The sequence below is a fragment of the Fringilla coelebs genome (assembly GCF_963513975.1).
Source record: "Fringilla coelebs genome assembly, chromosome: 6".
Classification (NCBI taxonomy): domain Eukaryota; kingdom Metazoa; phylum Chordata; class Aves; order Passeriformes; family Fringillidae; genus Fringilla; species Fringilla coelebs.
This window is the reverse complement of record NC_140034.1, coordinates 61,385,499-61,403,072: the sequence shown is the minus strand read 5'-3', so window position 1 is coordinate 61,403,072 and position 17,574 is coordinate 61,385,499. Positions and strand designations below refer to the sequence as shown.

The 17,574-nt window shown below is 41.8% G+C and overlaps 1 protein-coding gene across 2 annotated transcripts in view; it reads right to left on the bottom strand.

Annotated features, from left to right (window-relative positions):
• The window catches only part of NAV2 (neuron navigator 2), a 204,755-nt gene that overhangs the window by 78,137 nt on the left and 109,044 nt on the right, over positions 1-17,574 (bottom strand). For both annotated transcript variants that reach the window (XM_084208443.1, XM_084208444.1), the window contains 2 exons: positions 16,091-16,510; positions 3,951-4,073 (listed from right to left, as the gene is read on the bottom strand). In XM_084208443.1, coding sequence (XP_084064569.1) covers positions 3,951-4,073; positions 16,091-16,510 — 543 coding nt within the window. The remainder of the gene's footprint in view (positions 1-3,950; positions 4,074-16,090; positions 16,511-17,574) is intronic.

Below are 17,574 nucleotides of genomic sequence, written 5' to 3'. Positions count from 1 at the left end.
TTGAAGTCAGAAAGTAAGCTCAGCTGTGTTGTGCAACGATTCCATTAACCTTGCAATCAAGCAGTAAATTCAATGCCCTTGTTTGGATTTCCCTGCTGCAGGGGAAAATGTAAGGTCTGTGCTTTACCTTACCAGAGCCAATGAGTAAAAGCCTCACAACTAAACTTCTACAACTAATAGCATAAGAAACTAAAGTAGCTAGCCTATTGCAAAAATTCCTCTGATAACTTTTTAATGATTAACCTCATGCTCACAGGTTCAGTCTTTCACACTTGCTCTCCCACGCATTCAATTAACATCTGCTTTGAACAAGTTAAATAGAATCTTAATATGTTTTCTGCATGCACCAATAAAGCAACTCAGCACCCCTGCCCACTGCCTCACAGAATGAAGAAAACAATTAGACACTGCACAGTTTTATTCAACTCCTTTTCCTTATGCCCATTTTCACCCCAGCAAACACCTCAAACGGAGATTAATTTTTTGTTTAAGCTGCACATCATGGTCACCCAGCAAGCAAAGAGGAACTATTTTTAAATCAGTGCTCATCTCCTGCATAAGGCATTATATTCTGAATAGAAAAGACTAAATCAAAGCAACACATGATAGTATCACCAGCCCTGGGACCAGGGTCATTCTTCTGCCATGCAGTCTTTATTGTGTGTTAAGTCTGTCCCCCTGCAAGTGAACTGAAAGGATGATTTTCGAAGCTGAAACAAATGACAACCTAGGGATTGCACTTCAGTGGGTCACAGCCCCATTCTAGGTGTAATACATTTAAACACACAAATAATCCCTCTTGTCAAATGTTCCTAATTGGTGCCTGATGCGTGGTGTCTTCAGAAAGTTCAGCAAACAAGAAGCATTGCAAGCACAGAAAATATCGGATGGGGCAAGGAACCAATGACAGGAATGTATCACTGGCTCTCCAGAAAAGATAGTACTTAAACAACAATATACTTTATCTTAGACAAATGCTGGATTTTGAACAGAGGCTTTTGCTACTGTGGCAACATCGGTTCAGAAGCCACAGCAGCAGAAGAGGATGACACTTGATTCATCTCCAGCTGCAACACCCTCACCCATAGGACCAGCAGTGAGTGCTGGTTGGGTTTCAAGCTGCAAATTTCAGAAACAGATATGAGCTCCTTGAAAAATCCAGGCATATTTTACAACAAGCATATGTTGACCTGTAATTCAAACTGAGCTGGGATTCTCTGAGAGGTTTTAGTTCTTTTTGTTTACTTTTGACATCCTGCTCTTTGCTAATACCACAAGGACGCCAAAGCAGACTTAGTTCTAAATCTTGGCAGATTTAGATTTAGTTTGCTTAGAAAACAAGGCTAGATTCTCCATCACTTGTATTTCCTTAGTAATATATGCATCACAATGAATAAAGTATCAGTAATATCAAGCTCAGTCATGTCCTGGGAATGACTTCAGGATAGCAAAAAGAAAAAAAAACTTTAATTCAAAAATTGGTTTGAACGTGCACCTCAAATTAAATTTTTATACTTAGAGGCCCCTCATGGAAGTAAAAGGATGTGGGTCATTTACTGCATCAGCAGTAACAGTGATTAGGCTTTGGAAGGGAAAGAAGCACCCATGTGCTGTCCTCGTTAAAAGCAACAGTACTTAACCCATTTATATCAACATTAATAGAATATTTCACTGGGTTCCTTTGTGACTGCACTCCCATGATTTATGGATTTCCAGTTCTAATTCGTGACATTTGGCCTTGACTGTTCACATTGAATCACTGGAACTGGAGGAGAATCAATGGACATGAGAAGGGAACTTGGTCCTTTCTATTTCAAACACTACTAAAACAGGAGTTCAACACTTTCTTGTGCTGCCTCCCATCCAAAAAACACTGGGGAGATTTCAGCAAAGCACTCAGGAGACACAAAACCAGCATTTCTCCCGACACCTCCATGAACACAAAACCTGAAATACTCTGGTATAAGAGCCTGAGACGAGAGATGCAGGACTCCAGGCAGCTCTTCAAAATGCTGTTTATTGTATACAGCAGTCCAGGGCTGTGGGTGACACCTACAGCTGTCAGCTCCAGCTATAGGCAAGCCTGAAGGTTACAGTGCATTATACATTTTTCTTTGCTGAGCATCTTAATACATAACAACCAATCAGCATCATATATAACACCTTTGCTATTACCTATAGCCTATCACAACCACCTTCATTACCATATTATGGTCAATACTATGCAATCACATGAGTCAGTATGTTACAGTTTAAGCTTAAAGTAGTTATTTTGTTTTCTTGCAGTGGAAAGTTCTTAAACCTTTTTTCTGCTTGCCACATTGGCATGTCTGTTTGCCTATGGTATCTTTCTGCTTTTCCTAAGACCTATTTCTGCTTGGTAAAAACACCTTTTTTGTTTGTGGCCAACATATCCCTTGCTCTAGTCATAAAACCTCCTTCCAACTCTACTTAGCCTTTGCTTTCTTAGTTGTCCAGTGTGGTGTTACATGTCAGTTAAATGGGATGCTCTGTCTCACCCCCCGAAAATGCACGGTTTGTTCCAAGCCTGTGATCCTCCCCTCAAGTATCAGGTATCTGTAGTGCCATTGGCCCAAATCTTATTCTGCGCCCACTTTGAATCTCCCTCTCAAGCTGTAGGGGGAGACCACAGACTCTTTCTTGGCCCCTTCTCTCCCTAGGCTTTTCCTCTCTCCCCCTCCTTCCCCTTCCCCTCTTCTCCCTCAGAAACCATGCTGCTCCCGGGGCTGGGACCCCCAATAAACCCCCAGAAGCTGCAGGGAGTCACCTTGCCTGCCTGCTGCTACCAGTGAACACACAGCTTAGGGGGGCCCTGGGTACTCCCTGGCCTTGTGAAATACAAAGCTGTGTTTGGTGTCTGGCACAGAAATGCAATGTGTGTATTTGTGATTGCGATGTGTGTGCACACCGACCATGGGACAGCTGCAAATTCTAATAATAACTGAGGAAAGTAAAGCATGGAAGAGGCCTCTGAACCCAGCCTGTGTTTGCAATTAACCTGCATTGATTTAGGAGCACTTGAATTACAGCATTCAGGATGTTGCTCTTTGCTTGTAGTCAGGCCTTAAAGAGTACTGCAATAATAACCTTTTAAGGTATAATTTGGGAATATTGTTTGCATCCTTGAAACTATAGCTTTGGAATGTATAGAAAGGAAATGTGCTTATCTCACTCCTTAACAAAACTGAGAAAAACAGCTTGAGAAAGGAAGATGGACATCCACTCAAGGATTTACAACTCCACCAAGGGAAGCTGGACATCACTGATAGTCCTTGTGATAACAAGGGGGACCCACATCTGGGGAGCTGAACATCACTGATAGCCCTTGTGATAACAAGGGGGACCCACATCTGGGGAGCTGGACTTCACCAGAGGGGATTCCTCATTGTTCTTGTGGAAACTGGATCAACATCTCGGAGGCTGCCACCACCATCTGGGGATCCTCCTTTTTGGGACACATCCTGAGAAAAACTAAATCACAGTAGTGTATAGAATTGTGATGTAAACAAGTAGAAATAGAAACTGCTGAGAGAGCTTCTGAGTGCCCCTATAAATACCTGTAAGCCCAAATATCGGTGTGCAGTTGGAGGGAAAACTGCCTCCGCTGTACCCAGCGCTGTTTTGCTCATACTTTGCCATAATTAATTAATAAGTTGATTGTTGCTTGAATATTGGCCTAGTCAAGCTTCTAATTTATAACAGCCTCCCCCTAAATGAACTGCATCAGTGCAGCAATTATCAATTTAGACATCTATTGTTCTTCTATATCAAAATGTGCTTCCACCTCTATTCCGTTCTGGGGTTCTACATTCAGAGAGCTTTCTACCAAGCACACATATCTGCCAAACATTCTTGTCAAGCTTTCATTGTTCCCAGCACTCCAGAGCCAGGTGCTGAGTGCCTGGACTGCCAGGGTGTGCTGGCCCTACCTGTCGGCGTCGCCGAGCCTCAGGGCGGTGCCGCGCTGCAGCGTCTCGCGCACCGTGGCCATGCCGTCGGGCAGCCGGTTCAGCCGCCGCGTGTACAGCCCCAGCCCGCCGTCCGTCAGGTACCTGCCAACAAAAGGCCGTGCTCAGTATCACAGTGACAGTTCACATAGCAGAACAGCACCCAGGTTGGGATTCCTCCATTTTTAATTAAGGATATTACATGGAATTGGAAGCAGGCAAAACGTCGTTGTTGATTACATCGGAGGTATGCTCCACTTGTATTCTCTGTTACACCTTGCACGTTCTCTCATCACCAAGACTTGAGTTTCAACATAAATGTGATAAAGGATACTTAAAGAAAACCTAACTTTCATTAAGGATACCTATATGGAAGTAATTAAATATTTTTGAGTGCTATCATTAATGATCCCTTCTTGCCCAAAATATACATGGTTAGTACCCCCCTGAATTTTTCTGCATGGGCTAAAACACAATCAAAATTTCAAAACTTTTACAAGTTATGCACAAAAATCACATTGACTTGATCCCTAGATTTTGTCAATGAACAATAAACCTTAAATATTCCACAACTTACAGAAATCATCATGGATGAAAAGTTTTTTGCAGCCTTCTTAGGCATTAATTCTGAGGTGTACATATGGCACCTCAGAAATTGCTAAGATAGCACATTTCTTACCTTCTGGTTTAGGCAAATGAAAAATTAATGTTCAATTGAACAGAGATGGTGGGAATGGCGTGGAGCGAGCCCTGTGTTACCAGCATCAGTTCATCAGCTCCTGTAGGTGTAGGTGAGCAGAACTGGCAGCTGAGTGAACATACCACGAGGATTTTCACACACCTGAGAGTGAAACAGCCCCAACAACCCCGGCACTACGGTCGCCGTTTCCAGCAGACTGCTGGACAAGCACCACAGAGACAGGAGCTGACAGGACTGTATCTCCTCAATTCCTCAGCCACTCTTAGCAAATCGACAGCAGGCCACAGAATAACATCCAGATACTCAGGACACCTTCCTCTGGCTTAAGAAAGCACACAGCTTTCTCTCTGATAGTGAGACAACCTTCACCCACTGCAGGAAAGAAGAGATGCTCCAAGCTGCAGGCAGCAGTGTCTCTGCTGGCAAGATCTCACTGTGTACTTTACCCAACCCAAATTTGATTCCTACATTTATAAAAATGGGATGGTGAGCAGCTGGGAAGCCTTGTCCAATCTGCTGATTAGCAATGCAGTTCAGTGTATAAATCTGTACAGAGCCATCCCAGCAGCAACCCAGGAGTCTCTGCAGAGTCTAACAAAGAGGTTGCCAAGCCCATCAAGTCAGACACAGGACTATTCCCCATCCAGCAAATCTGTGGGGATTCTCCCAACTCATAAACAAAGACTGTAAAAAGCACGAGGAGCAGTTGCACCATAGCAGGTAGAATTTGCCTTAGGTTTGGCATTCTAACTTGTGTTTTACAAGTTTATAAATATTTTATCATGGAAGAATACGTTTTTTCCTTAAGCTACTAAAAAAAGGGGAAGAAGAGAAAAATGGCTTCAGACCATAGTGTTATACAAACATGCAAAGAGTTTTTGCAAAAACATCTAATGTACACGCACTAATTGGTTTACTGCAGCTACTTGTCTGCACACGAAACGAGTTTCTGTATGAATACTCTTTGCACGTGTGCTGCAAAATGCAGCTTCTGGCTTTGCTGTCAGATTCCTGGCATATTGGTCCTCTGATAAAAAAGATCTGTTACAGCTGAAATAGATTGATTTTCATACCTATCACTCAGAGCATGTGGAAACTAATGTAGTACTCTTAAGAGTTAGCCATGCTGAAATCAATGCCTTTTCACCAGAATCAGCGTAATTTCATCTTCTACACAGAAGCCCAGCAAGCTAAAAGATTAGAGTAACACTGCAGTAGCTCAAATTGAAACTGGTTTCAAGCACTGATAAATCTCACATGAGCCAATGGAAGCAGGATGGCTTCAGCACCTCTGACAACGAGATCAAGACATTTATCTAAACAAGCCCATGTGAAAAAGCACAGCCATAAACAATGACTTTTACCCCCATACCAATAAGACAAGTTTCTTACATGCCAGAACAACACAGGATAGACTTCTGTATTTTGAAACAGGCTTGTGTAATCACAGTTTGAAAGCTTTATATCTTATTTTTATTTCACACAATATCCTCTACCCAGGAATGTTTAATTCGGAAAAGATGCCAAAACCAATGATGACTGAAGTCTTGCATGCAACAGCAAGGTGAAGGAAGAATGAAAGGCACTAGCCTCTCAAGTCTGTGGAGAAAAACATATTTAAAATAAATACACTTTAAAACAAATGAAAAAAAAAACCTCGTAATTATCCATTGGTTAGCACAGAGAAGATTCAAAGCTCCTGATGCCACAAACCTCCAGCCATTGCTCTGATTTCCTTCCTCTCCATCCCTTCAAACTTCACCTCTCTTGAATTTAAGAAACTATCTTGCCTTATGAATACATTATTATTGCTGCAGATTTTTGCTTTATGGGAAAGAAGAATATAATAAAGGCACATTTTCCTAAAACAATCTTCCCGTGTTTTACTCAGTGGGAAACAAGACCAAGGAAATATTATCCTGTATATAACTATAACAGTACTCAGAGTTATTGGAATTTATTGACCTATCACATCCACACAGTGTGGAACCCAAGAATATTGGCCTCTCCGCTACAATGACACATTGCAGTTCAAACAACTGTACTAGGCCTAAGTGCAATTTATCTAACTTTTCATATTAAAAATCATTACAAAATTTACACTAAAAGCCTTGCTAGCTTCATGACTGCTAAGAATTCTGGAAGCACATTCAGTGAAAAACAAACAGGACTTTGAGGTATTCTTTTACCTGTCCCAAAAAAAGAAGAAGTTTAAATATATTATCTAGGGAAAAGCATAGTATCCAGACTGACTTTTATAGAGATAGGTAATTTGTACAAGAAATTTAATCTCACAGATGCTTTATGAATGGTACCAACAGCCAGGGAGGAATGACTGCCTTTAATGAAGCTCAGTATAATATTTAATAAACAGGCAGTGAAACAGTGATGAGTTTGGTTAAAAGGAGTGTCTGATCTTTCCAGGAATTAATGTACAAATACTCATCACTATAGCTTCGCTCTTCATCAGCAAGGGAAAAAAACCCAACCAAATTTCTGTCAATATGAAAAGACTCAGGTTAAACAAGAGCAGTATTATGCATTTCTAACATATAGTAAGGACTTCTAACCCACTTTCTAGGTGACATTTTTTCCTGTTAGAAAGTGGCTCCCTGCCCTGCATTACAGGCATAAAGTAATTTACTCTGGACAACCTGGACCTTTAAGCTTCTCTTTTCTTTAGCCAAATACACCCTTTCTGTGCCTCTCAAATTTTGAGTGCTGTAACAAGCCCTTCCAAGTGTAATATTTTTAGGGTATTTCTGATGCTGAAGTGATTTATTCCCCTTTCCTGAAAGGCACACTGAGGAAACAGGAATGGGTCATGCCAAGGATCAGCAAAATCCAGTGGTCTGAATCACTTGACTCCTGTCTGCACTCCCTACTTACTGACAGATGCAGCCAGCCAACAGCACACTTACTTTTATGGTCAGACAACTCTACCACTTCATATATATTTATTTCACTCCTTAATGCATGAATATGAATTTTCCAAGTTTGAAAATAAATAGCCAAGGGAAAAGCATTCCTTATTTAAGGACTAGGAAGAGAAGGAGCAGCGGGTAAATCAGCAACACCTAACAGACCAGGCAAGCCTACCCTGACCTGCTCTGGATGTTGCAGCTCCATAATCCTCATTCCACAAGCAGGAGAACAGCCTCAAATGGGACCTGACTCTGGCAGCTCAGGTGCTCCTGCCTTCATCTGGGTGCTTTGGATTACAGGCTGGTGTGGAAAAAGCTGCCCAGGTGTCTCCTGGGCAAAGGACTTGCCCAGCAACCCCAGAGCTTGAAACTTAAAGAAACAAAAAGCTTGAGGGAATTATTTCATATATCAACATCGGCTTTGACACCAGGAAATGTTCTCTTATTGAGTAGCAGTAACACTGTTTCCCTTAATGCTTTCCTTTAAATCTCCATTTTCACTAGGCTTCATCTGTCTCGTCATTACAGTCAGTTAAACGAGATCAAGAGGCTTAACGAGCTTTGAGTATCAAAGAACAACTCTGACTTTGCCAGTGCTAAAAATCCACAGCAGAGAATTCCCCGGTGCTGTTTCTGAAACACGCTGAACGGGATCAAAACCATCCTGTTATTGCAACTACGAATGTGTCCTAAATCTGACTTGAAAAGAAATGCTACCCTAACAGCTGGATGATGACAACTGCAAATGTCTCAGTTTAGTATCAATCTGATCTGCATTTTTCATTGTAACTGGCATTAGACCATATGGGCTTTTCCCATGTTTATATCCCCCAAAGTCTTTCCAGTCACTATTCTTGCCTGAGGTTGAATCAGTACTTGGTAAGCACTTGATCTCTCTGGCCAAAGGGTTAGACACAGACACTGTCTACAAGCCTGTGGTTGGTTTAAATTCCATTATTGATCCCTGTGAATTTCAACAAGAACATTCAAGAACAGGATTAGGTCCTGAGCTTGCAGGTAGGGACTCCAATACAATGCCTAAATCCCTAATATGAGACCAAATATTACATAGAAAGGCAAAGCTATTGCTCATTTAATAAAATTGAATTTATATTTAAGGTAGCCTGTAATTTATAAATTAATCGACTTTTACCTATAATCAGTAACTATTTATAATTAACAAACTAATGAATGAACTGTGAATTTTGCAGATGCTTAACCCAAACAGGGAGTAAGACCTGAACAAATTACTTGCAGACTCAAAAATCCTAATCACTGCTGGAAAGGAGGAGATACCTGTTCCACCAACAGGTAAGACTGGAAAAATGAGAATATGCAAAACTTAATAAGTATATATTAGTTTCATAGTTTATTTAGAGAAACCTCTCACGTGTAAATCACTAATAGCATAAATGGTGCTGCTTATTCAGTCTAGAAGCAAAACAAGTTCATCTCATTAACTACTTAATGCTCAGCCTTTTTCCATGAGAAAAAAACTAAAGAGAAATCTGCAGAAATAAGTGGCTTCTGGGAAATCAATACCCTTCTGTCTGGAGATGTATTAAAGCTGCCTGCCACATAAGTCCTTCAGCAGCCATCAAATAACAATTTTTGGGCACTACTGTCCAAGGTTAATTTTTTTTCTGTGCATTCTTAGCTTCACACAGTCTGCAGGCAAGGAATTCCAAGGACAGTGCAGCCTGTAAGGGGGTTGGGTGGCTGCTGCTCCTCCACTGCACCCAGAACAACAGCTTCTGACAGAGCTTTTGAAGGAACCAGTTTCCTGTGGAATGAGCAGTCTTGGATACACACAGTCAAAGAGAAGCTGTCAATACCTAAAAGAATATTGGACTGGAATATGGACTCTGGACTGGAATGGCTGCAGCCATTCATGTTCCAGAGGAGACTCTCCAGTGCATGATCCTCTTTCCAACACGCTCCATCTGTCAGCCAAGGGCACCTCCACCACAAATTCACCTTCATCTCAAGGAGGAGGCCTGCTCCACCTCGGCTTTTAAAACTCCTTTTGAAATCTAGTCAGCCCAGACAGACTGGGCTGGAGTAAGACAAGAGGTCAAATCCTGTCAGGTGTGCAAATGCCACTCTGGCCCCCAGGAAAACACGGGTGGAAACTCACACCCACCAAGCACCACCAGGCTGCAAGCCCACCAGAATCAGGCAGTTGTTCAATGGGGCTTTGCACGTGCCAATTTTGATTTCAATGCCTAAATTCTTCCTCAGAGTCCATTTCAATGAAAATCATAGAACTAAGCTATAGAATAAGTGATCCATTTTTCACCACCCTCTTCAATTCTGTTCAGGAGAGGAATGACCTGTGACCAAACAGGATTGAGGAGGGGGTGCAGCTTCTCTAGAGGTTCTCAGCAGCGTCAACTGCAGAGAAAGAGTAACTCCACATCGACTTTGGATTATTCCCTCCTGCCCACTCTTCCCCTGCAGATGATCCACATCACCACAGTGTGAATGACTGCATCCCCCTCTACTGGCTGGCCCCGGACTGGGACCCTGTTTTGTCCCTTAGAAGCTGTCCCTTCACTCGAATTACAACCACCTGTTGGCACCAATGCAGCAGTTCAAGCACTGCTGAGGTGTTTCTTACAGAAAAAAGCCCACAATGGGATAACTGCTATTAAATGATATTTTGGTAATTGTTAACAGTAGGTCAGTGTGTAGAAGTACACAAAAATACAAAACACCACAACTATTGCATTCATTTTATTGATTAACACTACGTGGATCTAACATGGGTATTTTACCATTATACTAAAAAAAAAAGCTGATGTATAAGGTTATAGGCCTACGTTGTCTTCCTATGCTGAATCACGCTGCAAGAAAGGTTCTGAGAGTGTGTGATCTGAAATATCACTTGAGATAAATGATAAACATTGTCTTATTGATGAAGCTGACACAAGAACTACTCCTGAAGTGAGTGCAATATTTAAGAATACTTAAAACACTATACAGAATTAATAATATTGAATATGCTTGTGCAATATCATACTCATGTGTCCTGCAAAGAACTGCAATTACAGTTCTTGGAATAAGAATACTATCCTTATTTAAACATCTGCCATAATTTTTTCTTTTCATTTTTACAGCACCAAGTCATCTCTGACTTTAAATGCAAACTCAGTTGTAACCTTGTTTGCTATAAAGTCAGAAGTTAATGTTTCCTTATTCCTTTTCATGAAAGTCAAACTTTTGAGTTTGCTTGCCTGACCCCTTCATTATTGGTGCTAATTATCCATTTACCATATATAGATATTAGTCTGCAATGTTGAAAAGATCACAGTGTAGAAATAGTCAGCTCTAGCAAGACGAAAGGCAGTTCAAATAAACACTCTGCTCAAACACAGAAGAAAAATAACATAAACCTCCTAATTAGTCTTAGTCATGTTGAAGTGCTAGAGCCATAAAAGGAATGCAGTTTCACTCATCCACTGCGTTTAGATGAAAACTTATCACTAAAACCATATCATTTAAAGAGCAGTGTCCAGTAAATGACTAATTCACTGTAACCCAAAGCGTACAGAAAAAATACAGTGGTAATAACTATGGAAAGAAATAGGTCAGAAAAGCCTAGAGAAAGAGCATTGAACCAATGCACAGGGCACCCAAATTCTTACTCAGACCAAGATTAGGTCAGGCACCCCTGATTTCCAGCCAGCCACGAGTTACCTGGAGCAGGAACCACTCCTGCTGCAGACAGCTTAGAAGGAAAGGCTTTTTCTCACTTGCTGTTACCAACAACAAATTCTCATTAGCAGCAAACTGCAGAGTCCTCCTCCTCCTGTGAAACCTCAGCCCCAGGGGAGGTCTGTTATACCACCTGTGACCCTGACATCTAAAGAAAATGCGTCACTGCCTGACTTTTAAATACAACAAAACCACGGAACAGCTGCGAGAATCGTACAAATACCAACTACACTTCAACATTCAGTGAAATCAATCCTCAACTTCAGCTCTTTTTTGCCTCCCAACAGATGTAACCCCTAAATGTAAGCCTACTTCAGAACTCTACTTCAATGATGACTGTGGTCTGTGAAGGGCACAATGCTTCTGGGTGAGTTTGAGACCTGAGCAGAAGCAGGGGCAAGGTCTGAGTGCCCAGCCCAAAGTGCTCTGTTCTCCCTTTTAGCATCCTGCATGCATGTTCCAGTGCTTCTAAAACAATCCAACTGCTTCCAGTGCTTGTACAACAATCCCCAGGGAGCATCAAGGTTTGAATAAACAAGAAGCAGTCATAACCCTATGAGGATTGTGCATGCAAACACATTAAAAGGTTATGGAAACAGAGATGTGGAGTGGGAATATATCACCACCAAATCATCAAATATGGGAAGATTAATAAAATAGTAAAATGTATCCCCTCAACAATAACCACTGCACCCACAGGAGGTGGCTGCAAGGAGAATTTTAGCACAGTGCCCAGACCATTGTTAGAACACAGCAGGAACAGCCATGCTTCTGCAAAAAATGATTTTGACAAAGGTGTGTTTGCAGACCCAAAGCAATTTCCTGTGAAATCTTGTGACCAGCACTAATCTGTATATCCACACTGTTAATTCTGCATAGAAAGCTGCACACTTCAGGTAATGAAAACAGGGACAGAGGATTAATCAAATGAAAAGAAAATAATTATAAAAGATATTTTTTTTTGGATCAACAGCCCTGTTGCTGCATTCCAATAAGAGATACAAAGGAAATTAACTCTACATCTCATCAGAGAATACTGGAGCTAAGGAGGCAAAAAAAAGGCAGGAATATGCATGTTAGTAGCCAGAGGGGGACTGAAGTGGACAAAAACCTTCTGAACAAATGCAAAAAGTCCATGAGAATTAACAACCCCACCTGGAACAATCTTTGGGGTAGAGAGGGGAGGCAATTCTGGGCTTTGAGGTGCCACCTTCCAATGAGGCTCTGAGCCTCCAGATCAGCCAGCCACCAAAAGGAGTGGCTTGGGGGCTCACTCCCCAGCTCACACAAATCCTGCTCCAGTTGCTTCATCACTGGGTTACGTTTTAGACTCTGCAAAAAGGCAACTTCTTACCTTTGATCCACCCCCTGGAGACTTGCTTAGTTTAAGAGCTGTTCTCTGTCCCTTTGGCAAAGATTCTCTTCCTTAACCCTAAGGAAGCAATCCTGGTGTCTGCCAGAGCTCTGCTTGAGCAGACTCATTAAGGGAGGCCAAATGAAGCTTCCCATGACCCAGTACATTTCAGAGAAAGCACCAGGATCACAGGGCTAAACTAGTTTTTCTTGGCTATTGGATTTATTTTGGCTGTAACAAATATTTTGGCTTCCTTCCCTATCAGTTTGCCAATGAAAACACAGATCCAAGGTTTTCAGACTCCGGGATTGTAGCAATTCTGAAAAATGACAAAGTGAAACACATACCAGCTAATAAAGAGCTATTCATGCTCTAAATACCCTCTTGTGCTGCTCTGCACAGAGTGTAGCTCGGCTTCTGGAAATGTTGAGCCTGTTTGCCCTAGCACTGATCTTGGTGATTTGTTCTGCAGCAAGTCACACGGATGCTTTCTTTACAAGCAACCTCTCTGATTTCTAGGCACTTTCTTATTCCTCTCCCACAAAAACACAATGCCATGCTATTTTTTCTTACAATTTGAATTAAACAGACATTGGGGAACCCAACTTACCGAAAAGGCTACCAAACCATCTGCTCATGCTGCAGATAGCAACCCAGTGTCATTAGGGGTCACCAAAGGTAACAACCTTATTTTTTTTATCCTTCTCCATTAATATTAGAATGCTGTTATTGCAATTTAATACTGCAATATTCCCTTCTCAAGGAATCTACTCACATGATTACCCTCCATAGACTGCAACCCCAGGCTTGTGGGGCTGCTTGCAGCAAAACTCCCTCCAAATGCCCATGAATGCAGCCAGCAGAGGAACCCCAAACTGCCCATCTCCAAACCCCGTCCACAACCTGGAAATGGAGCTGCATCTTTCCAACAATGGATTTACCGACAATACCAACTGGAAATAAGTCAATGACTCCAACAGTGCTATATGAACTGACAAATCAACTCAAACTATTTAGCAAAACAGACTCCTGTAGCTAAAGGCAAAAGATGTGGAAAAGAAAAACTTACTTGTATGCACTTCTTGTCCTAAGAACCTTAAATTGAGGTCTCATTTATCAGTATGTGGCTACTACATGAGTAAAAAGTGAAAAGTATCTCACTCCTTTAAAAACTAGTGGGGAAAAAAAGAGTCAGATATTCAATTAAAGATATCCCAGCACTCAAGGCCAGGAGTGAGGTAAGGCAGAGTATATGGCCTTTGCCCACTGGCAAAACCATTTTCTTGCCCAGAATCTAAACACCACTCCTGTACTTTGAGACTATGGAGACTCACAATTTTTACCCTGTAGGATGACCAGACACAGAAAAGGAAATTATACACAGAGATGAGCAAATGTACAGATTTCCCTGGCTAAATCATTTATAAATTTGACAGCTTTTCATTCTTTCCTTTTCCTCAACCTGGAATCTGAATTTTATACACTAAGTAGAGGTCTGCAAAGACTGGGGCTCCTCTCTGAGCAGCAGAAGCCTGAGCTCACACAGTCCTGCCAGGGGTAATTCTCAACTACCACTCAAGGTGTTTTATGGAAACCACAGTGCTACTTAGAATTTACTTTCCTCACTTCCAGACCAAAATTACAGCGACAAATTTAAATAGAATTCCTAGTCCAGAGGAAAAGCAGTAACTGTTCCTACAAAAAACATTACAAAATCCAGGTGGAAGTTGATGTATATGAGGAAAACACAAGGTGCTTTAGAGATTTGATGCATTATTAATGCAGCAACAGCTACTGGTGTTTTATCTGAAACAGAAGTTCACAGTAATTTTTGCATCAGCTACTTTGCTATATGCTTCCCTAACGAAGCATATAAAGAAGGTGTCCGACTTCTCAAAAAGTGTGAAAATATCCAAATATTCATAACGGGCAGAATTAATGGAGGCTTCCAGATGGTGTAAGTGAACTGCTTAAGTTAATGACAAAGTAGCAGCTGGATTCCAGTAAGAGCCATTAGGTCTCTCAAAAAAGCCAACAGCACTAGAAATGTCACTAATAAAAAAAATTACAGAAAAAAGCAAAAGATTCAAGATGGTCAGACAGGACTGCCACAAAAAACCCCTAAACCAAAGCAACAAACAAATAAAAAAACAAACCCACAGAAACAAAAAACAAACAAAAAACTATCACCAAACCAAACATGAAAAAACAAACAAAACATCAAACCATTTAAATCTCAAAGATCCTTTTAAACATCAATCCAATGCTAAGGTGCTTGAGCTAAGAAAAAAATTACTTTTATAGTAGGAACTGAAAGTAGACAAATTGAAAACTGACGTTGGAGCAAAGAACAAATGCTATTTCCACTCAAGGCAGAGATAAAATGCTGCTGTAAAACCCTGTTAATAATTGTCTATCACTTCATATTTCTTCAGACTGACTTGTTCTTTAAACGTTTTCTTGCACCTACTACTATTTCACCTAACACAGAGGTGCAAGCTCATTCCCTTCCAACAAACTAGCCTGTCAAAGCTGAGGCAGCAAAAGAGTTCAGCTAAGTATAAACCGTGCCTCACTCCCTCCATCTCGTGGGCATGAATGAATGTTGCAACCACTGTGAGTCTTGACTCTGGAAAACGTTTCATCACATGCCTGAATATCTTCACATCTAGGGATGGTTTCTTAGCGTGCGCTTAAAAACTTGAATTTTGTTTAAATCCCTCTGTGATAACAGGCTGTCTCTCCAAAGGCCTATTAAAATTAGTAGAATACCTTTGGTGTTGGCTTTTATTTCTCGAAATAATCATGGAAATACAGGGCTATAAACAGAATGGAAGAGTTGTTAAGCATGCTGGGGTCCCCAGGACAAGGTGAGAGATGAGAATCTGACTCCCTGTTCTCAGAAGGCTGATTTATTATTCTATGTACTTATAATAAAGAATGCTATACTAAAACTATACTGAAGAAAGAGAAAAAGATACAGACAGAAGGCTGGACGAGAATGATAATAAAAACTCGTGACTGACTCCTCAGACTCTGACACAGCTGATGGTGATTGGTCATTGAGTAAAACCAATTCACATGAAACCAATCAAACGTGCACCTGTTGGTAAACGATCTCCAAAGCAGCAAACACAGGAGAAGCAAATGAGACAATATTGTTATATAATATTAAGCAAATCTTATAGATAATATTATTCTATAATAGAGATGGATATATCTAGAGATATAATAGATAATATTATTATATAATATTAAGCAAATTTTAATATTATATAATATTAAGCAAGTGAGATAATATTATATATTATGAGATAATATTTTCTCTGAGGCTTCCCATCTTCCCAGGAGAAGAAACCCTGGCGAAGGGATTTTTCAGAAAACACGACAGCGACAAAGAGTCGCCCCAAGCAAGGCATGAACTCACCCGCTGGTGATGTCATCAGCCCTGATGTTCTTGCCCAGCACGTCGCCGTCGCTCATGTAGCCGGTGGCGTCCATGGCGATGCCCTCGAGGTCGATGTCGTCGCCGGCCTTGTCGGCGATGTCCACGTGGCAGACGCCGCTGCCGCGCGTGGCCAGCTGCCGCCGCAGCGGCGCCGGGTACAGGTAGCGCGCGGCGCCCGGCTCGGCGCTGCCGAAGCGGCCGGCGCTGCCCCGCGGCGCGTAGCTGCCGCCCGTGGATGGCGCGTAGCCGCTGCCCGAGGACGGAGCGTCTCCCGCCTGCAGCCGCGGGCTGGACTGGCCCAGCCGCCAGGACAGCGGCGTCGGTCGCCCCGTCAGGCTGAGGATGCTGCGGCCGCTGATCTCGGTGGTGACGTTGGTGTCAAACGTGGTCTCCAAGGTGCTTGAAGGGAGAGATAAAATCCCTTAGGGTTTTAGCTCTTACATGTTTCAAATCCTGTACTGCTTTAGTGTATGACTCTAAACTCCATATAAAGTGTTAGTTGACTGTCTTCGCATTTTGGTCAGACAAAACGATCCCTCTGGACCTGAAATTCAAAGACACCTCACTGCCCCAGGCCCCAAAAAGTATTAACAAAAGTGAATTGAGGGGGAACAAACTAGGGGTATAGGACTTCATTACCTGAAGCTGTAATTGGAGAATTAACCGCCAATATGTAAATGGACCAAACCTTTAACTGTCTGAAAAACTCATGGCCATCGATCATCCTAGGTGTAGCCTCTGGAAGGCTTCTGACTGCCCAAGGGGTGCCTGTTTGAAGGCCTCTAATAAACACCCACTTTATTCCCTTAATCTTGTCTGGCCTTCGTTCCAGGTAGCCACCCAAGGCATCAGATGCACCAGATCAAATGTGGCTCTTAGATGGAATGCTGTGTGAGATTTCAGGTGCTCCAAGGCCCTGAGCACTCACCAAGTGACTGACTGTATGTAACAGCACTAAAAACTGACTGCTGCAGCACTTGGGGAGATCGCTTCTTTTCACTGTCCAGTCCTTCCCTAATGTTCCTAAAGAGACTCTTGCACCCAGGCAACCAGATGCTCTACACACATGTGAAAACACTTAAACAGGACTTTTTAATAGATTATCCATGGAATCAAAGAGTAACTTTCTCATCTTCAAGCACACATAACTCCATTACACTATGGTTTTGCCAGTCTAGGCAAGAGAGTGGGATAATAAGCTGACCAAGGGAAAACCTGCTGAAGTTCCATTTTTCTGATATATTTCCTTTTATTATCCGCATTCATGATAATTTTAACTCTGGAGATGTGTCCAGCACCAAATGGAAGCTACTTCTCCAAGAAGAAAAGTAAATGAAAAAACTAAGAAGGCCATCCCTTTTTCTTCAGGATACATTTTGTACATTAACAAATCAATAGTGAACTATGAACTGCTTTGAAGATGTTCAAACCAAAACCAGAAAAAACAAGAAATCACTCACATA